The sequence below is a fragment of the Pimephales promelas genome, chromosome 20 (assembly GCF_988280905.1).
Source record: "Pimephales promelas chromosome 20, fPimPro1.hap1.1, whole genome shotgun sequence".
Taxonomy (NCBI): Eukaryota; Metazoa; Chordata; class Actinopteri; order Cypriniformes; family Leuciscidae; genus Pimephales; species Pimephales promelas.
The window spans coordinates 13,894,629-13,916,749 of record NC_142788.1 but is presented as its reverse complement, the minus strand read 5'-3'; the positions used below and the strand labels follow the sequence as shown (position 1 = coordinate 13,916,749).

Below are 22,121 nucleotides of genomic sequence, written 5' to 3'. Positions count from 1 at the left end.
ACAACCATGTATATAGGTTGTAGCACTGATGCAGTTTACACCTTTAACATTCAAAATTACATAGGTGTTACAACCTCAACTGCTTTTGATTCAACTTTAATTGTCAGTGTTTCAATGCCTGATAATGTACAATCTAAGACATGATCTGCAGATTCAGCATTCCTTACATTATTGATATAAGATCATTTGCCACTAGCAATTCTGATGCAGGCGTCAGCAATGCAAAGACAATAGAGCTGTCAAAATTATAGTGAAACATTTTTAAGAATAAAAGGTGTGTACTCAAGAACTTGAAACCCTGAGGATTTATGGCAGAGAGAGCATTTTAGTTTCCCACTGCCTACTTTGTGTGTTTGTCCTGCAGCTAAACAGGCACAGGCACATGTTCAAGAAGGAATTTCTGGTCCTCTACTAAAAGACCCCCAAGTATGGTCAGGGTCTGTCGTCAGGAGCACATATGTGTAGGGTTTGGCATAAACCTGTCCTTTACTGCAGGGTATATGCTCATTCTTCTGCTTAATAATAAAATTAAAACGTGTCTCCTTCTGACAGACTTCACTGTGCTTCATTAGAGCTGTCAACCCTATGAATTTGACCCCAGAGCCATTTGCTCTCTTACATAACATGAATGCTAATGCTTTATCAGAACTACACAAATGAACATGCTAAATGCATGTATTCAGTGGGCGCACAATTAAATTTAGTTCAGTCATGAAACTCTACAGAGTGCAGACTGATACTGCAGGTCCCATCATTTTCTGCATTGGCCAAGATGATTAAAACAGATTTAAAATAAAAAAAAATATTAAAGTAAACTAAATAAACACTAAATTAAATTAAATGAATCAAGGTGCATCATTTTGAAAGTACATTGCATTGAGAGGATCTGCCCAATCATACTCCTGATAATCTCTGTAAAGTGAGGTCAATGTAGCGGTGACCTTTGAGTGATAATCAGCAGGGACTCACTCAATCCACTAATGGGACTGTTAGTTTGAGCACGCCATTGGCCTAATGTCAATCATCATCATAGGCTTAACGTCCATCTTCATTTTTATCCCTACGGCATGACTCCTGTAGTATCGCAAGTGGAGTTGCCAATCTACTGTAAATCAACCAACAATTGTGGGAACCTAGGTTTAAAGTTCGCATTTGCTCTAAATACAAAATATTTAGACTCATTACATTTACTATTAACAATTATTATTGTTTTTTAAAATTATTATCCAGTGATATGAAGTTAAAAGACACCGAGTAATGGTTCTCATTCCAGCGATTTACTCAGCGTGCTACGCAATATGCAAATTAACCATCATCTCACCGATTATGAAAATAGCTGCCATAGTTTGACGACAGATGTTTTTAACATCATTAGGTGAGTTGTAAGTTTGAGCTTGAACTGCTGATTTTGCCATGAGATATTTTGGCATTCTGTCATTGCAAAAATTCTTGCAAAGTGCAGTGCACTCCCCCAGGGGACACGCTGCTCCCTCACTTACCATTTGGGAACTCACTGAAATTAAAGGATTAGTTCAGTTTAAAAAAAAAAAAAACTTTTGCTGATAATTTACTCACCCCCATGTCATCCAAGATGTCCATGTCATTCTTTCTTCAGTCGAAAAGAAATTAAGGTTTTTGATGAAAACATTCCAGGATTTTTCTCCGTATAATGGACTTCAAGGGGAACCAAACGGTTCAAGGTCCAAAAGACAGTTTCAGTGCAGCTTCAAAGGGCTTTAAATGACACCAGACAAAGAATAATAGTCTTATCAAGCGAAACGATCGCTAATTTAAAAAAAACAAAAATAAAGTTTAAGTTTTATAAGCTCAAATGCTCGCCTTGCTCTGTTCTGTGTTGCGCGTTCGTGACTCTCCTGTTCGAACTCGTTCATAAAAATGAACGAATCTTTTCCCAAGTCAACTCGTTCATTTACTTTGTTGAATGAACCAAATGACACGAAAAAAGATTCAAACAGGAGAGTCACGAACGCGCATCACAGAACAGAGCAAGGGCAATGAGCAATCGTTTCGCTTGATAAGACCCTTATTCATCATCTGGAATCGTTTAAAGCCCTTTGAACAGTTTGCACGGAAACTGTCTTTTGGACCTTGAACTGTTTGGTTCCCACTGAAGTCTATTATACAGAGAAAAATCCTGGAATGTTTTTATCAAAAACCTTAATTTCTTTTCTACTGAAGAAAGAAAGACGTGGATATCTTGGATGACATGGGGGTGAGTAAATTATCAGCACAAGTTTTTTTTAAAGTGAACTACTCCTTTAAGTTGGAAGTCTTGTTTGAAAGCAGTTAATGAACACAGATATCGTACTGTGAATACCTTATTTAGTGTTGCCATGACTATAATAACTGAATCAATGCATTCATTAATTAACTTAGAGCAGATGTAGATGACTCATTACATCTTGACTTGATATAAGGGCGGAAACATCAGGATTCAGGAATTGTCAAGGAATAGGCCGAAACGCAAATTTGCTTTGAATTCATATTCATTTCATGTTTATTTTTTAAAATTTCCAAACACACAGCACTTAATTTGGCACATTTAATGATGATCATGCACAATATATTTCACTTTTTTTTCTTATAGCTCCCCTAGGGCCAGAACTTGCCTAAATGTAGCTGTCCTGAATGTGCTGGTTTCAGAATCAACCTGTAATAATTAACCTAACCCTGGATTCAGAAGGATTGATTTTTGAATTTTGATTCTAATCCTTTAGGTTGATCAAAATGTTTAAATCCTTTATTATAGTGCCACCTAGTGTCAGAGGGACATATGTTCACATTCTCATGAGCCAATCTGTCATAACTAATATAACAAAGTTATGGAATAAAAATAAATTCAAACTGGAATTGGAACTTGCGGCCCGCTCAGTGAAACCATTCACTCATGTACTGTATAATCTTCAGACCAAGTCTGCAAAACTACAAGCACATTACACGCTTTACACTCAGTTTAAAATTGAAAAACAAACTTTTGCGAAACTCTAAACACAGTTCTCTACATGCCACATTCATTTACACATTAAGTGTGGCATGTTAACTGGCTGGTTATCGTTGAGTGGGTTGTTCTGTGGTAGAAACTGAACCGCTGATTTAACACTTAAAAAAAAAAAAAAAAAAAAAAAAAACATTTTAAGAGTCCTTGAAAGAAAAGGAAGAAGAGAGACTGGTCTAGATTTCAACTGCTGTATTAAATGTCTGAGGGGTTGCTGATTTTGTGTGCTGCATGATTTAGTAAGTGGCCATGGCAATAGAAACACTAGTGGAGAAAGAGAACAGGAGAGAATGAAATTTGCTCAGGTCAGCTGGGTCTTTGTTAGTAATACCTCAAGATAAACATTTACTGGACTGAAGCAATAGGTTTACTTAGCAATTAGGACAAATCATGCTAAAACGCTTTTATCATATGACACAACAGGCTTTTGAAGGATGTTAAATTGTTCATCTATCAAGCATTTAACTCATCTTACATAATAAGACATAATATTGGGAGATATATAGTGACAACTGATATTTATATGGGTTATGTGGGCAATCTCAAAGATTTGCAATAAGCTTTTACTTTTTGGCCATATAAGTATGAGCAACTGCCTCACATTGCACATTTTTGCTCATTTTGGGGCTCTGGATAATTTTGAGGTTTTTGAGGCTAAATGAGCCATCAAACATGATACTCAGCAAATAAAACACATGACATTATTTTTGGTATATTTTTTCTAAAGGTTCAATAAACTGTTCCATAGTGTGACGATCTGCGGCTGGAGTGCCCGCTTGAGCCTCTGGGGGGCACTCCTTCCTAAATAGTTTCCTTCATGTTTTACCCTTACCCATGTTTTACCCTTACTATGGTTTATTTGTTGCACCTGTTACAGATTGAGCGTCCCTGATTTAAGCCAGAGTTGTCCCTTTGTTCGGGGCTCAGTATTGTAAATGTTTGACTGCTTCGGGCATTTTCCTGGTTTCTTGTTTCTGAGTGTTTTCTAGTTTCACGGTTCCTGGACTCCTAGTCTGTTTCTGGTCTTCCTGTTTGCCTTATCTATCTATACACAAACACAACATCAACAACAACTTACTGGATAACTTCAATAGGTGTGATCATTCACAGCTGCACTGAAATTGTTATTTTTTAACCCTTTAAGACCGACGGGAGCGTCGGCGCTCCGGTTTGCGTGTGTCTGTTTAACAGCCTATAGAAACTGAAACCAAGTGGCTAGCTCAATCATTCTTTTTGCATACAAAACCAGAGATGTAAAATTGTCAGATCAAGCCTCCAACATGCGCATGTTGCGTTGTTTTCACCCTCTAATGAGTCTGTACAAAATGCGCAAAATGCGTTTCTCAAAAAAATCACAAAAATGCATTGCACGTCTTTGCACACATGATCTGTAGATCTGCGATTGATAGTGACGCCTTCCGATGGCGCATTGAGGTATCACGTTCGGTGCACATGGCAGATCAAGCCTCAACATGCTCATGTTGCGCGGTTTCCACCCTCTAATGAGTCTGTAATAATGCGCGTTTCCAAAAAAACACACAAAAATGCATTGCACGTCTTTGCACACATGTGCTATAGATCCGCAATTGGTAGTTGCGTCTTCCGATGACGGATCCATGGACTGATCACGACATCACTTCCTGTGCACTTTGACCCCAGCTTGTGTCGCATGTAGTGACGTCAGAAGCAGCGTCTTTTGGCCATGCGTTTGACTGAATATATAATAGGTTTGACTCGCACTTGACTCCCATCTGCTATATGTTCCTTCTTATCATTATTGTCTTTTTTACCATTGCTTCATTCTATCATTTCTTTCTCGTTTATACACTCGCAAATACAAGCACATTCACACACACACGCACCCCCCCACACACACACACACACACACGTGTGCGCATGCGCGCAACGTTATGTCAAAATGAAAGTACACGGACGCACCGAATTCCTTCTGCTCATCGCCTTTATTTATTTATTTTATATTTATTTTATTATTAATTGTTCTGACAGGGTCTATTTAATTTATATTCTAACCAATTCAATGTTTAATCAATGTTCAAAAGCAAAATGTTATCTGTTTGACCACAAATGTAATTGAATATTTTACATATGGCATTTTACTCCCCTTTTTTAAATGAGTGTATCTTAAAAACTAAGTGATGTAAACAGTTCAAATCAATTCTGTATAGTTTTAAACTGTTTTATGCACATTTTTCTCATTGACAAGTTTGAGGTTTACATTTATCATTTTTTTGTATTGAATAAAATATGGAGATTTTTTTTCAAAAAAATTGTTTTTCTTTTTGTTTATTGCATTTTTGAGATATTTATCTAGGTACTATTGATTTATTACAAACATAGCCTTCAAGTAGAGAAAGTAAGGATTATTTTGATGTATGGCATGTGAAAATGCTCAAAAGAATGACAGCACAGCATGTAAAAATAGAAAGATATACTCTGGTGGAACTGTTCTATGGCAGGTCATAAAGGGTTAAACGGATCCCTTGCTCTCTTACCACTGACATCATCTGTTCCACTGATGACATCACAATGCCTTGACTTGCCAAATAGCTAGAGGCTCATTACAGCAGTAGTTGAGATTGAGAAAGGTTATCAGTGAAATATATATACACAAGTAAAATAATAAAATGTAAACTAATAATATAAAATGTTTTCTGTTACAAGCTCACATACTTGATCTCATGTTTTCTCGTGGTTTATTGTTGAGTTGTCAAGTTGTCATGTTGAAATAATCAGTTCCATACCCTTGACAGATTTTTATTAATTTCATTTAATTAGCTATTTATTTATCTTGTGTTTGGGTTTCCATTATTTTGCCTCACTGAAGGTGGCAACCCTATTCGGCTCTGACCCTATGTGGAAAAGCTCGGGTATAATGTTTCACTAAAAAAAGTTCGGGAGGAGCACGTTCAAAACAATCATCATGACTATCCCATCAGCATGAGAGGAAGCATATATAAAGGTACTCAGTCGACTCACCTATATTCCTTGACAGTTTTTCAGCATCCCTACACCTCACTCTCGGCTTGTTCCTTGCACAGCCAGGAATACAGGGGGGAGTAGGCTTCACTGGGTTCGGGTCAAATACCGAGCCCGGAGCCTTCTCCTCGGACAGCACGCCAATTATGCGCCTACCATTTATTCTCTCCGACGTAATGATGTTTTATTAACAAAGTTCGGGATGAGCACGTTCAGATAATTAAACAAATGTGGAACACATTCGGGTAATCAAGCCTAATTAGACATGACTGGAGCACACTCTGTTAATCAACCCAATCAATGAGTTAAGAGATATACAACAATCTTGCCTCAATTCATTGACAGCTTATCAGCATTCCTCCACCACCCCATCTCATCGAATTCACTCTGAACTCTGGGAGGCACTCTGGGTTCAGGTAAAAATCTGAGCCCGGAGCCCTCCCCCAGACGGCACGCCAAATACGCATAATCTTTTCTCTGTTTATTTGATGTAAGCGTGAACTTGATCAGTTGATTAGCAGCAGAGTCTGGGTTCAGGTTCAGCAGGTGTGACTTCATGGACTGATTTAAATAAGACTGTCTAGAAGGTGTGGAACCTGTGACTTGCCTGGCTGATGTGCAGATCAGATCAATTTGATTAGCAGGAAGGTGCGGCTTGCAAAACCTGGTGGACACACTGTACGTCTCGCTCGCTCACTGCTTTACAGCGAAACAGGTTTGACAGGTGGCCAGAGAGATGTGTGTATGTCACATAACCCATGCATTCTCAACAACAGCCAACTACTTCAATTTAATCTTAATCAGAGTGTAAAAGGATAAGTGTCACTTAACTGTCAGAACAGTATGAAACTAAAAGCTTATGATACGTAGATACACTATGAAATGACATATTTGACATATGACATATCCAGTAAGTCGTTGATGTTGTTGTGTGTATACACAAACTCACACACAACATCAACAACACAACATCAACAACAACTTACTGGATAACTTCAGTAGGTGTGCTCATTCACAGCTGCATTGAATTTGTTATTTTTTAAACAGATCCCTTGCTCTCTTATTCCACTGATGACATCATCTGTTCCATCACATGGTGCATCATCTGATGCATCACATGATGCCATCAGTGGATGCCACAGATGATGCCATTGGCATCATCTGTTCCACTGATGACAACATATGTTCTACTGATGACATCACAATGCTTTGACATGCCTGGACTTGTCAAAAGCTTCACTAGCTGATGCACTTCAGAGGCTCATTACAGCAGTAGTTGAGAAAGATTATCAGTGTTTCCTGGGAACTATTGATCAAATACCAGTTTGTAGGTCAGCAGATAACTGAACAATTAAAATGGCTCAACGTGAAGATTTTGACGGCAACATCGGTGAAGGGTTCATTCTGCCTAATGAAGATTTCCATCAGTTACGTTATATGATAGTGAGGCCTGACTCTGTGATTCTAGCTCTAATCAGAGAAGATGATGGGACGACTCTTCCAGAGATACACATACCACGTCGTTTAATTCCTACCATGCCACATTTGTTTATTAGGTTGGTTCGAAGGACTATAAATGAAATTGTTCAGTATTCTTTGACACCTGGTCTCGAATACAATCCATTGCTCTCCATGCTGGCCTGGAATGCAGATCACTGGTCTGTCACTTTCCACGCATCAGGTGATTCCTTGACAGCTGTATTTTATCCAGTGTATATTAATCCCCGACCGGCAGAACGTGTGGAGACACCAAGGAGGGAGTCCACCACTGATGATGAAGAGCCTGGACCATCTCACCAGGTCAACAACAGCTCTGAGATGAGATCTGGAGGATCACATATGGATGGATCCAGCACTGATGATGAACAGCCTGGACCATCTTACCGGGCCAACAGCAGTGAGATCAGATCTGGAGGCTCCAGAACACCTTCTGACCAAAGCCCTGGAAGTCAGAATGAGATGAGACTGGGTGCTAAAAGAAAAAGAAAGACTTCTGGCAGTTCAAAGAGTAGAGAACGAAAAAGGAAGAGATTAGACCACCACTCTGATTCTGATTCTTCATGATTATCACTCATCTCAGGCATTTCTTATCCAGGATCACTTGAAGAAACATCCACAAATGATGAACAGCCTGGACCTTCTCATCTGGTAAACAACAGCAGATCTGAGAACAGATCCGGAGGCTCCACAACACCTGCTGACCAAAGCCCTGGCAGTCATGATGAGATGAGACAGGGCATTAAAAGAAAAAGAAAGACTTCTGGCAGTTCAAAGAGTAGAGAACGGAAAAGGAAGAGATCAGACCACCACTCTGATTCTGATTCTTCAAGTTTATCACTCATCTCAGGCATTTCTTCTCCAGGATCACTTGAAGAAACATCCACAGATGAAGAACAGCCTGGACCTTCTCACATAGTCAACAACAGATCTGAGATCAGATCCGGAGGCTCCACAACACCTGCTGACCAAAGCCCTGGCAGTCATGATGAGATGAGACAGGGCGTTAAAAGAAAAAGAAAGACTTCTGGGCCTCACTCCCCTGGCCTCAAGAGGCGTGCTAGCGACTGACGCTAGACTGGTGTTCGAATCCTGCTTGCAGCAGGTAGGGTTTCGACCGGTCACATTTGGTGCCATGGCCCGGATGGGAGTGAGGTTTAGGGGGGTGAGCATGACCCCCTCAAAAATCAGATCCAGCTAATAAACTCAACTTTGTTTAATGCGTTCATAGATCTCACAAACATGTCAACGGCAACAACAGTGACCGGTGGGATAACATATTGTATCTAAATTCCAACACACAATACCTAACTTTCTACCTAATTTTAAATACAGATACATACACAGAAACACACAAAATCGCACGTCACACACACACCACACACTCTACGAACGCCACACAGATCCCACACACACGCACACCCCACACACATGCACATCACACAACACACCCCACACACTCATAACACACCCCACATGCACACCCAACACCACACACACCCCACCATGCACACCCACATGCACACACTCACATCACACACTACACATCCCACACCGCACATGCACACCCACACGCACGCACACCACACACCGCAACATACCCCACACGCACGCACACCACACAAAACACCACACACTCACATCACACACTATAAAAATGACTATAATGATAACTATATTTGCGTCCACACAAACGAACTATAACGGTCTGTTTTGTACAATGTCATTGAACATCATTTTGCTGTTCTTATAGCATTTACACAGCTTTACCAGCAGATGTCCTCAGCATGCTATGTTTTGAGAAGCAAGTGTAGCTTGAACATATTCGACCCAATACTCTAAGTTAATTAATTTCTGAATAAAGTGATTACATTTTAAAATCTTGCATTTGTCTTGTTTTACACATTTTATGTTACCCGTTTCAGTTTAATTTTGCATGTGCATATCTCAATCTCACGAGCACCACGCAGTTCCATCATTAACCTCTAGAGGTCGCAAACCCTGCGAAACAATTTTGTTTCTTTTGAAACAATTGAACACGTGTAAAAAATGAATTGGTCGTGTCATCCAGCAGAAATACAATATCACTACTTAAAGCTGTTGTAATTAAAAAAATCAGAATACCACACAAACTTTTTTTAAAATAGATTTGACTTTTAGTGTTATTTGAGAAAAATAATTTTTATCTCCAAATGGTGTACGTGTAAACATAGCTGGACCATTCTAAGCATCAAAATCGACCCTTGGTTCTGACATGTCTTTGCAGAGTGTGACCATTTAATACACACACACACACACAAAAAGACATTTAAACAAGTTTTAGGTAAACACTTTATTTTTGGTAGCAAAAACAGCACCTCGGAAAACAGGATACACAATGGGTGGCAACTTTCTTATTTGCCAGAGTCAAATACAATGAAATCTAAATCAGAGTCTTTACTAAATAGGCAAACCACATGGATCTACCACTAACATACCAGTAACTTAGCTCGAACGCAAATGTATCCCTTCATAGTTAATGTGAAAATCAATTAGCATGTTGAACGATTCAGCTAAATGGCTAGTTCATGTTAGTAGCACATCGAGGATTGTCCAGCCTACAGATGTGGCCATATTGTGCAAGGTAAGACTTGAAGACATAATTGCTGTGCAGTGGCCTGAAGGCGTGTGTTTTCAGTGATGTGGTTTAAGGCACGTCAAGAGCAGTGAGAGTATTTGGTCCCTCTGTAATTGTTTGGGCAGAGTGAATGGTTTATTGCTTTTCAACCTGGTTTATGACTGCGTTCCTGTCTAACGCCTTGGACCGCAGTCATAATGGTTGAGAGGAAAGGTCAGGAATGCATAAGAGGCGTGAGGTTTAGAGGACAGAATTGGGGAAGGGTACTCGCTCAATCTTGGACGACCTCAGAGGACTCAGACACAACTTTGCCATCCTTGGTCTCAATCATCTTGATCACAACGCTCTTCTTGGTCTGAGAGATGCTCTCGCCGTAGCCGCTACCAGAGCTGTAGCCGCCACCGGAGCTGTAGCCGCCACCAGAGCTGTATCCACCAGAGCTGTAGCCGCCACCGTATCCGGATCCGAAACCACCGGAATAACCGCTAGAATAGTTGCTGTAGCCGCTGCTTGCACTTTCCATGGGAAACCCGCCATAGCTCGCTATAGGAAGAGAAACGTGAAGAAGTGAGATGAGGGTCTTCTGCATTTCATAGAGTTATAAGAATTGTCACGTGAAGAAGGAACTGTGAAAAAGCCAGCATGAAATGTTCATGATACAAGGGCATACCAGAACCCCATGCTGGGCTTTTCAACACAGTTCTCTGTGATAAAGAGTCCAACTTACTGCTCTGTTTTGAGATATTGATTGACTGGATTCCACTTGCCAGCCTGTTGGAAAAGAGTGAACAAGAAGTACAGAATTAGAAAATAGATCTCAAAAATAGATGATTAGGTCTTAGAGCAAGCATGCATTTGAATAACTCACCTGTCCTCTTCTCCTTCCAGGAGTTTCCTGTAGGTGGCGATTTCAATGTCCAGGGCGAGTTTGACATTCATCAGGTCCTGATATTCCCTGATCTGGCGTGCCATGTCCTGCTTTGCTCTCTGCAGGGCCTCCTCCAGGTCCTTAACGCGGGCCTTGGCGTCTCTCACGGCCAACTCGCCACGTTCCTCCGCCTCTGCGATTTGGTTCTCCAGATTGGCGCGCTATTGAAATGAGAAATTTGTGCTCAGTTGTACTCGTAATGTCCGATACCTTAATATTAATATTTGGCATTATGTGTTCATTTAGTTGCATACCTGTCCTTTCACGGAATCGATCTCAGACTGCAGTCTCTGAATCATGCGATTAAGATCGGCGATCTCTGTCTTTGTTGACCTAAGGTCGTCACCGTATTTGGTTGCAGATGACTGCATCTCCTCGTACTGACGGAACGGAACATTTACAGATACATTTAATGAACTTCAATGTCAACTAGAACCAGACTTTATTGTTTGGGTGATATCTCAAAAGATAACATACCTTGCTCTTGTACCACATCTCAGCCTCAGCCCGGCTTCGGTTTGCGATGTCTTCATACTGAGCGCGGACCTCAGCAACAATGGAGTCCATGTCAAGATTCCTGCTGTTGTCCATCTCCACAACCACTGAGGTGTCCTTAATCTGAGACTGCAGCTCACGGATCTCCTACAAGTCCGCAACGAGAAAAAGTAACGTTATTAATCTGAGTTTTGTCATCTACAAGTGAAAAGTACAGCTGATGGGAAACTCTAAGTTGCGATTTACCTCCTCGAAGATCTGCCTGAGGAAGTTAATCTCATCAGTCAGGCTTTCCAGTTTGGCCTCCAGCTCAACCTTATTCATGTAGGCCTCGTCAACATCCTACAAAAAAGCAATCAGGTAAGTTATAGCTAGTGTTCATGAGTATTAGCAACTGTTTGAACTGCATAACAGACAATCTACGAACCTTCTTGATGAGCACAAACTCGTTCTCACACTCCGTGCGTTTGTTGATCTCATCCTCATATCTGAAGAGAGGAGAAGAAAATGGCATTGGTTAAACACATGGTAGTTGAACGTTTTGAATCGTTTATACCTTTTTGTACACTAGGAGGCAGCAGTGCTCCATATCAGGTTTTTCTGGATTCAGTTTTGTGTTTCCCTTGGGTCTTAGCATTAATTGGCCCATCAGATTTTTCTAGAGATGCTACGTAGATGTTTGTTCAGTAGCTGTAAATCTATCTGACTCATGCTGACGCCCATCTAATTGCAGTACAGACGTGTTTTTTAAATGGGATATTATGTATATTATTGAAATACCTACAATTTGACTTAAAAAGGTTGAACACTGGGCAAGTATACAAGGGAGTGACTGGAGATACTATGCAGTTTCTGTATCAGTTGCATAAGCCATGTTGGGTCATGAATTGAGTTTATTCCCATCAGACCCCTCAAACATGTTTTCCCTTAATTTGAATTTATGGAGCCTCATCTATTCTGGGAACACTTTAGACCAAACGTCCAGCCAAACTGAAATGGGGCTTTTGTGAAAGCCATTGTACGTACTTGTTTTTGAAGTCCTCAACGAGACCTTGCATGTTGTGAAGGTCAGCCTCCAGCTTCATTTTGTCATTGCCAAGGCTGTCGAGTTGTCTGCGCAGGTTGTTGATGTAGGCCTCGAACATGGCGTCGATGTTGGAGCGCGTGGCTGTCTGGTTGTTGAGGAGGCTCCATTTTGTCTCCAGCATCTTATTCTGTTGCTCCAAGAAACGTACCTACATTGGCAGGATGAGAATAGAGGTTTTGTCTCAATCAAGGCACAAATGAAAACCATACTTGGAAGTAAGCACAGCTTCAGAGAGCAGGGAGTCAGTTTTGGAATCATGGTTCTGTGCCAGCTCACAGAAGTGCAACCATATGCCAACATATTGCTTGTGGTTCAGTGATCTTCACAAAGGAAAGCACTGTTATCCTTAAATAACGAGAGATGCATGCGTTTTCAGTTTGTAATGCTTTTTTCCCTTGGAAACTGTGACGCATATTCCAGTTGGACATCAGGGAGGACTACAGCCTATCCTGTAGAATGCACTTTTTGGAGTTTGAGATACAAATATATTAAAGGTTTAATCTACATAGTTAATAATTAAGAGACCAGTTCAGATCTACTGGAGATCCTTAAAAGAGTGTGTAGATGGTAAAGCAATGATAAGACTTTAACAGCTTGAGGTGAGCATTGCACACACACAACTAGGTTACAATAAAGGTGTCACCGAGTCAGCTGACATTACCAATCAACTGTCTTATTCAAAACATCAGTGTTTTAATCAAATAATGTAATGCAAAGCAGACTATTTTAGTTAAGAGGAAGGGCAAAGACTTAAAGGCTTAAAAGTGTTGCAGAATATTTCCTCTTCTCATTGTTACGTAACCTTTCTAACGCTATCAAGAACATGACCCCGGCTCTTCAAATTAAATATTAACTATCATGGCATGCGACTCTCTTTTCTTATATTTGATTAAATTCAGATGTTGTTTGCAAAAGTGTCTGCCTTAAATGTTTATGTACAATCAGCTTGGAAGTTTGTCATTTTAACTTAACATTAAACTGACTTTAAAATCTTGTATAACTTTTAAAAAAGTTGAAAATTGCTTGACTTAGTTAAAGTTGAAGCAATTTAAAAACATTTGTTGTCATAACTTATTGATCATATTAGTTACAGTGTAATACATCATCATTTGCAATAATTATCCTATGTTAATATGTATAACAAGTTCCATGTCCCGCAGGACGTCCTTATTTGGGTGTGGACTGTCCACAAGGGTTTAGGAAGAGCCTCAGGGCATCTCATTCAAATGAAAAACCATCACACTCTGACCATGAACACACCCTTTTCTCATCTTTCCATTATTCTCATTGTTTCCCCTTTGATAAGAATGTATCCCACACCACATATATTTTCTAAGCCACGTTAGATTAAATGGAGACATTTTTTGCAGGATCATACACCCTTTTGACATTTTTTCTGGCCATTTTCTGTGAGTTATTACAACCTTTCGTTTGACTCGTGCTCTAAAACCTCACATCTGGGAATTCTTTGACTGGTAAGAGTACAAAGAAAGAAACTTTAAACCCACCTTATCAATGAAGGAAGCGAACCGGTTGTTGAGGGTCTTGATTTGCTCTTTCTCCTGGTTGCGGACAATCTGGATGTTGGGGTCGATCTCCAGGTTCAGAGGTGCCAGGAGGCTCTTGTTGACGGTGACTGCTTGAATGGGTGCCATGGAGCCAGAACCCATTCCCATGCCCATTCCCATGCCAAGACCATAGGCTGAAGAGCTGCTTATGAAGCCACCACCACCCATTCCAGCTCCCATGCCACGATTGCCACCTCCATAGGAGCTGCGCACACTGTAGCTCTGTCGGCTGGCGCTGGGGCCAGAGTAAGACATGCTGCTGAAGCTGCGTGGGACAGATCCAGAGGAAGAAGACTTCACAGAGTAGCTAGTTTTCTTGGTGAACGACATCTTGCTGATGTGTACTGGTAGAGAATGAGCTGGAGCGAACGCAGAAGATGTGAGCCTTGTCTGCTGTGCTGGAGAAACTCGAGCAGATAGAAGGAGCAGCTGGCTCTGCCTCCCACTATATGGGCTGCCGAGTGGGCGGGGCCAAACTGGCTGAGACTGGCCAGTCACTAGCAGGTGGGTGTGGGCTGAAATTCAATACTCCTATCCCCACATTCCTAGGCTATCTAGCACATGAGTGTTGTGGTAATTCAATATGACTGAAAACAGATATTTTTAGTCATATTGGGAATATTAAGGGCTTGAAAAAATAAAATGTCTTTTTTTTTCTTTGGATAATTCTGGATAATGTGCATTATTGGTTTTGTAAAAGAATGGGTCACTTTAATAAAAGCCAAAATACAGAGTTTAAATGCACAATAATATGTCAGTAATATTAAACGTTAGTATTGAGGTGCTTTAATTCAGCACCAGCATCTACAAGGCAATGTGTCGCATTGAAATAGCTTGCATCTACGGATTTGCCTATACAAATAAGACATCTGGGAGGCTTAGAATTTCACTGTGACAGCTGACATGTTTTATCTCTCAGCACTGGAAGCTGTACAAAGTGGAGAATGTGACATCCAGCTGTGCTTTAGCATTACCTACAGCACCCAACTCACTTGTGATCTATGTGATAACAGTATACCTTATTATAGACTTGAAGTACCAACATGAAATGGAAATATTGCAATTTGAACATAAACATGAACAAGTTGATGGTGGAAATGAATGTTACTGTAATTACAAGACAATTATGGTTTACTACTTGAAACTGTCTCATATCATGGAAGACCACCTATTCTCAGTTTGATGAAGGCAATTATCGTCAGGTTTTAAAATCTACCCCCTAAGGTCCCGAAGCCTTCTGGAATCCAGAGATCTCCTAAAGTCAACCAGGTTTATGGTCATGCTGCGTTTATGGTCGAATAGCCCAAGGCTTGTTTTTTTTTTAAACATGGCTTAACGTTTAGGGAGTCCTTTTGGCAAGTACACTCTTAGAAGAAAAGGTTCTATATAGAACCTTAAAAGGTTCTAAAGCGCTACGTATTTGGAACCCCTAAAATTTTCTATATCAAAATTCAAGATATGGGGGTTAGAAAATGTATATATTTATATCATTTTATGTTGTTAATCAAAATACCACGAAGAGAGCCATTTCAGATTTTCTCCTCAAAAAATCAGCATGATTAAAATGTGATATTAAATTTAATAAACAATAATTTAATTACAACTACAAAATATTGCAGAATAATGTAATATATGAATGAATAATAGCCTATAAAGAACCTTTGTGCCAAACGCGTTCTTTCTTGTCATTATAGAACCTTTTTTTTAGCATAAAATGTCATTTTGAGTTAAGTAAAGAACCCTATGCTACATATATAGAACCCTTTTTTCTAAGAGTGTACTGTGCTATTTCATGATACCAGTAAGGTTGGCCATTCACAAGTTTTAGTTTTTGTTTATGTGGGTTTAAAATGCCAGTTGCTGTGTTTGGCTAAAGAGTTATGTTATGTTTGACTTTTTCTGTTATGTCTTGCCTTCGGTTTAGCCGTTGGATATTCAAAAGCTTCTACATGACCACACCAAAGCACTGAATTCTCTAAGCATTACAGTATCTTAAACAAACTGGATCTGCCTTGACCTGTTCCTCCAGCACAGACCTTTCCATTGACCACACTGATTTCATCACCAGGTGTTTCTATGATTGGTTCATCAGGCGTGGCATGTGCTGTTACATTTAAAAGGCCAAGTCAATAATGCTAATTAAGTCAGATAACAACTTCAACCTCCTGAGTGGTATCTGTTGATAGGGAAGGACCAACTGTATTGCACGTGTCATTTGTTTTCTCTCTGAGTCATTAAAATCTTGGCACCTTAAACAATGTCTGCTTTTTCATTACTGGATAATACATGTAAATTACTGATTTAATCATCGGTATCTTAAGATCCCTTTACTTTAATCTTCTTCACTGGTTTTCAGTCACAGAGTCATGATATCTGTAGGCACTGGCCTTTCCTAAGACTACAGAATCCCGGCTATTGTTTTTGAGAGGAACCAGGGAAAACCTGCAGGCTCACTTTTTCCATGCAGATATAATACAGCCTTATTTACAGACACGCTCCGATAATAATTGTGCACCACACCGTATCCAAGCAATCAACAAGAAGACCTTTGTCATCGCAATAACTGACTGAAAATAACAGTTTAATCAAATTCCAAACGATTTGTGCACCTTTTGGATTTCAACGGTAGTCATTTTTACTTTTTAAAATTGGTTTATTTACGCGTCTTAACTACGACAGCCCTGCAGGGAGCATTCGCGCTGTAATTCCACTGAAACCGTGATATTTCTGTAAGACAGTGCATGTGCTTATGACTCACTCTCGCTGCCCAGAGAGTGAAAATGGCCCTTGAATTACAACATTTTTTCTCTGTAATTCACATCTTTTGATGCATCAACTCTTCTGAATTCACGCAATGTGGACCATAGCTAGTAGTTAGTAGTGGAATGTTTTTTAACATTCCCCAAAACAGGTCAAAAACAGGTGTGTCTGTTCTGTTTTTGACTCTCCCAGGACATTTTGCTGCCATTCCCTGCATCTTATCTCACAATCAACATGAAAACAAAACCTAGCTCAAAGTTATGACTCTGCAAGTCGCTGCCCTGATGATTGCTTAATTATAAGATTGCTCAGTTTATGCAGTTATAGCGACACAGCATGTCACATTTTGTGACAGCCAGAGAGAAAACTGATTTAATGTCACATAGTGATCATGCTGATCCTTCCTCTTGACTCTTGTGTACAACTAAGTGGGCCATCTTGCCCAACTTTTTCACAAGAAATGAAGCTTTTAATTACATACATACATTCTGCACAGCTTAGATGAATTAAGAGCCGGCTATTAATTATCCCAATCGAGGGTTTCATCATTGCAACCTGATATTCCTGCTGTACAAGTCTCTAAAATCTAGTTTAATCACTCTGAGCTGATCACATCAAGTGTCTGATATGGTGATGATTGAAGCTGGCCTATTGACCGTCACTTCACACCCCCAGCAGAGAACTAGTAAAACAATGTGAACTTTGTATTGTGAGAAACAGATTTTTTTTTTTCCTTTGAAGGTTCAGGTTTCAATGTTGCTTAATGCTTTCTTATGTTGTGCTTAAATGGTTTCATACGTTCAGCACATACTTTGTTTAGATTATCTTGTGAAATCAGAGACCCTCCCCCCCCCCACACACACACTACACCCAAAACACACACTCAACTTGCTCATTGATCACTCCCTCAGGGTGCGTCATAGATTTCCTGATAAAATACTGACCTGTGTCGAATGCGGGCAGCAGGATATGATGTCACTTTCTGTTGTATTAAATGTTAATAAACACAACTGGGGACAGTTGCATAAACCTCTAAGACTGGTCTTGCAAGTTAGACATCAATTTTTATTCTTTAAGATAGCTTTGTAACATCAGTTACATAAACGTAGATTGGCCTTATTTGATACCGAAAAGTAAGACATACACTCCAAAAATGCTGGGTTGTTTTAACCCAACTTTGGGTCAGATATGGACAAACCCAAACATTGGGTTAAAAATGTGATTAAAAAATGTAACCCAATGGCTGGGTTTGTCCATATTTGACCCAAAGTTGGGTTAAAACAACTCAGCGATTTTTAGAGTGCAAAAGAGGTCATATTAGATTTTTTTTTTCATTACAAAAGAAAACATACAACAAGCTAGAATATACTGTATCTCAATAAATCCATAAGTGCTGGAAAATGATTGCATATGCAAAATATTTTTTCTTGGTTTGAAGTTTTCAGTACATTTAAACATGAGAATTCAAGGTTATAACAAGTCACTTATGTCAGATCTGTCGGCTGGCCCCAAACACTCAGACTCGGGGCCCGGGCCAGCGGGACACACGCTTGCATGAGTATGAATAGAAGTCAATGGACACAAAGTCTAGTGTCGCCACACCTTCACTCGACATTGAACAGTTTGTAGATAAAAACGCAGTCAGGCTTTAAACTCGTACAAGAGATATCCCAAATGTCTTAAGATGATAAAGACATTACAAAAAATTCCAAACACTTGGATCTGGGATATTTTCAGACAACCTCCAAACTCAGTGAGTCTAAACAATTACAGCACAAAATATCTGCAGAATTTGTACAAAAGCTGCAATCTGAAAAGAGAAGAAGTCTTCTCTGAAAAGAAGTGTGGCTCATTCCTCAGAGGGGAAATATTCTGTGGCTTATGTCTCTTCAAAACTTCCCCACTGGCTGCCTGACCAGAAGCCACACCCCTCGGTGTCATGGCAACAGGGTTACCACCGATCAAACACACCGCTGTCACATGTTTACAAGTTTTGGCCTCTGCTAAATGGCGATTGGTTGTTGAATGTTTGATGAGTTGCCATAGAGACCTGAGAGACACCATATGATTACTAGCAAGCTTATCATCAAGCAAAATATGTCTGGGAAATGAGTAGTTTGATCAAAGTTTATGATTACAAGTTAGATGAACATACTACATAAGATAAACATAAACTAAACATACCCTGAAAAACAAAGTGGAAGTTGCTTGTAAGCTGATTCATTCATTCATTCTTTCTGTCTTTCCTCTAGAGCAGTCTTTTTGTAGAATTTTACAGTAAATAATCTTTTTTACAATATGTGTTACAGTGCACTTACTGTACAGTATTGAGTAATATAAGGTAACTACATGGGTTAAGGTTAGGTTTACCTGTGGTTCAGGGTTAGTACCTAGTTATTACCCAGTTATTGTGATAATTATCATAGGTATGTTATGTACATGGGCGACAGGAATGTAAAATAAAGTGCTACCAAAACTGCATGAGCATATTTTCATGGGTGCGTGTGTTAAAGTGTGTTTTTGTTTCACATTATCACTGAGGCCGATGTAACTTCAAAGACTCGAGCCATAAATCTCTCACCTTGAATGTACTCTGGTATGTCAGATATGAAGGTGTGGATGTAACACACAAACTGCTAAAAAAAGAATAAATAGTAAAAACACATTGAATTGAGTGCAAACACTGAAATAATTGAGGTAAATTTATTTAAGATTTTAATTGTTATTTGAAATATTAATTAACATTCTGAGCATGACTCATGTTAATCATTTTCTTAATTACAGATGGCCATCCAAGCAAACAAATGGTATGTAATGACTGAAAAATACTGCATATTTTAATACTTTGGATAGTATTTGCCATGTCACAGCTGTACTTTTCTCCACCTGTTCCAAGCGCGATTCGAACCGACAGTTCCGGCATGGGAGGTGGGTGTGCAAACAATAACGGAAAGACCGCAGTTTCTAGCGTCCTTGACCCCAGGGGGAGTGGTGTAACTTATGGTCTACAATTGGGGGGGTTAAACTCACGGCATATTTATAAATTTTTTTTTTTTTTTTTATAATTTTCTTGTGTAACAAGTAACATACTAATTTGCTGTTCCTGTATTAGAAATAGATTGATACTTTTACTGATTTAGGCTACTTAACCCTCTGATGGTCTTCGTTTAGGAGTCACGTCCTGAGCCTTCCCGGTCAGAAGTGACCGGACACCTAAAAATGAAACTTCCCCCATCCCAGTAAAAACCAATGCAAATTATTTTTGTTCTATAATATTTATTCTTTTTAATTTAGTATTTTGAAGCAATGTGATTGAATTTATTAATACTAATATTTATGGTCTATTTTTGCCATGAAAAAAAAAAATATATATATATATATTTTTTAATACAAGATGGCAGCTCCCGCGAGGCTTCAACTTCCGGTCGATGGATTACCCCCTTGGTGATTTCAATATTGCAATCCAAAGACACGTAAAACACTTGTCCGCGGTTCGTCTGACGCTGCTTCTGAATCTCTCTCCGGCCGGTGAGGTTTAATTTTCTGTATAAAAAACTTTGTTACGTCCATAATAATTTATGTAAGCTCGCTACGACGCCAGTGAAACATACAAAAAGCCCACTAGGCGCCAGCAGCCAGCCCCTGATGCCCACCCTCCTAAACCTCACTCCCATCCAGACCATTGCACCAAATGTGCCCGGTCCTACCCTACTTGCTGCAAGCAGGATTGGAATACCCATCTAGCGTCAGCCTCTTGAGGCCAGGGGAGTGAGGTCCAGACGTCTTTCTTTTTCTTTTAATGCCCTGTCTCATCTCATCATGACTGCTTGAGCTTTGGTCAGCAGGTGTTGTGGAGCCTCCGGATCTGATCTCAGATCTGTTGTTGACCATGTGAAAAGGTCCAGGCTGTTCATCATCTGTATGTGTTTCTTCAAGTGATTCTGGAGAAGAAATGCCTGAGATGAGTGATAAACTTGAAGAATGAGAATCAGAGCTGTGGTCTGATCTCTTCCTTTTCCGTTCTCTGCTCTTTGAACTGCCAGAAGTCTTTCTTTTTCTTTTAATGCCCTGTCTCATCTCATCAAGACTGCCAGGGCTTTGGTCAGAAGGTGTTGTGGAGCCTCTGGATCTGATCTTAGATCTGCTGTTGGTCGGGTGAGAAGGTCCAAGCTGTTCATCATCTGTATGTGTTTCTTCAAGTGATCCCGGAGAAGAAACTCCTGAGATGAGTGATAAACTTGAAGACTCAGAATCAGAGTGGTGGTCTGATCTCTTCCTTTTTCGTTCTCTACTCTTTGAAATGCCAGAAGTCTTTCTTTTTCTTTTAGCACCCAGTCTCATCTTATTCTGACTTCCAGGGCTTTGGTCAGAAGGTGTTCTGGAGCCTCCAGATCTGATCTCACTGCTGTTGGCCCGGCGAGAAGGTCCAGGCTGTTCATCATCAGTGCTGGATCCATCCATATGTGATCCTCCAGATCTCATCTCAGAGCTGTTGTTGACCTGGTGAGATGGTCCAGGCTGTTCATCATCAGTGCTGGACTCCCTCATCGGTGTCTCCACACGTTCTGCCGGTCGGGGATTAATATACACTGGATAAAATGCAGCTGTCAAGGAATCACCTGATGCCTGGAAAGTGACAGACCAGTAATCTGCATTCCAGGCCAGCATGGAGGGCAATGGATTGTATTCAGGACCAGGTGTCAAGGAATACTGAAGAAGTTCCCTCACAGACCTTATAACCAACCCCAAATAGAAACGTGGCATGGGAGGATTCAAAGGTGGTATGTGTATCTCTGGAAGAGTGCTCCGATCATCGTCTCTTATTAGAGCTAGAATCAAATAGTCAGGCCTCATATTGATAAAACGTAACTGATGGACATCGTCAAACTGAATGACATCTTCATCGATGTTGCCGTCAATATGTTCACGTTGAGCCATCTTAACTGTTCAGTTATCTGCTGACCAAACTGGTATTTGATCAGTAGTACCCAGGAAACACTGATAATCTTTCTCAACTACTGCTGTAATGAGCCTCTGAGGTGCATCAGCTATAGTGAAGCTTTTGACAAGTCAAGACAAGGCATTGTGATGTCACCAGTAGAACACATGATGCCAATAGCATCATCTGTGACATCCACTGATGGCATCATGTGATG

The 22,121-nt window shown here is 40.1% G+C and overlaps 1 protein-coding gene across 1 annotated transcript; it reads right to left on the bottom strand.

Moving 5' to 3' along the window:
• Positions 1-9,823: 9,823 nt before the first annotated feature.
• Positions 9,824-14,634, bottom strand: krt8 (keratin 8). The gene is made up of 9 exons (XM_039652230.2): positions 14,146-14,634; positions 12,577-12,785; positions 11,978-12,038; positions 11,797-11,892; positions 11,533-11,697; positions 11,310-11,435; positions 10,996-11,216; positions 10,855-10,898; positions 9,824-10,670 (listed from the first exon to the last, which is right to left on the bottom strand). Exons 1-9 carry the CDS (start codon positions 14,533-14,535, stop codon positions 10,399-10,401), a joined length of 1,584 nt encoding a protein of 527 aa, XP_039508164.1. The 5' UTR covers positions 14,536-14,634; the 3' UTR covers positions 9,824-10,398.
• Between the last annotated feature and the right edge of the window lie 7,487 nt (positions 14,635-22,121).

What these genes read in the sequence shown, in the direction of transcription:
- krt8 (XM_039652230.2), bottom strand. Translation starts at nt 14,535, where the DNA reads ATGTCGTTCACCAAGAAAACTAGCTACTCTGTGAAGTCTTCTTCCTCT. An exon ending in GTTGAGGACTTCAAAAACAA is followed by an intron (nt 12,039 to 12,576) that starts GTACGTACAATG and finishes TCCTCTCTTCAG; the next exon opens with ATATGAGGATGAGATCAACA. An exon ending in TCGATTCCGTGAAAGGACAG is followed by an intron (nt 11,217 to 11,309) that starts GTATGCAACTAA and finishes TCATTTCAATAG; the next exon opens with CGCGCCAATCTGGAGAACCA.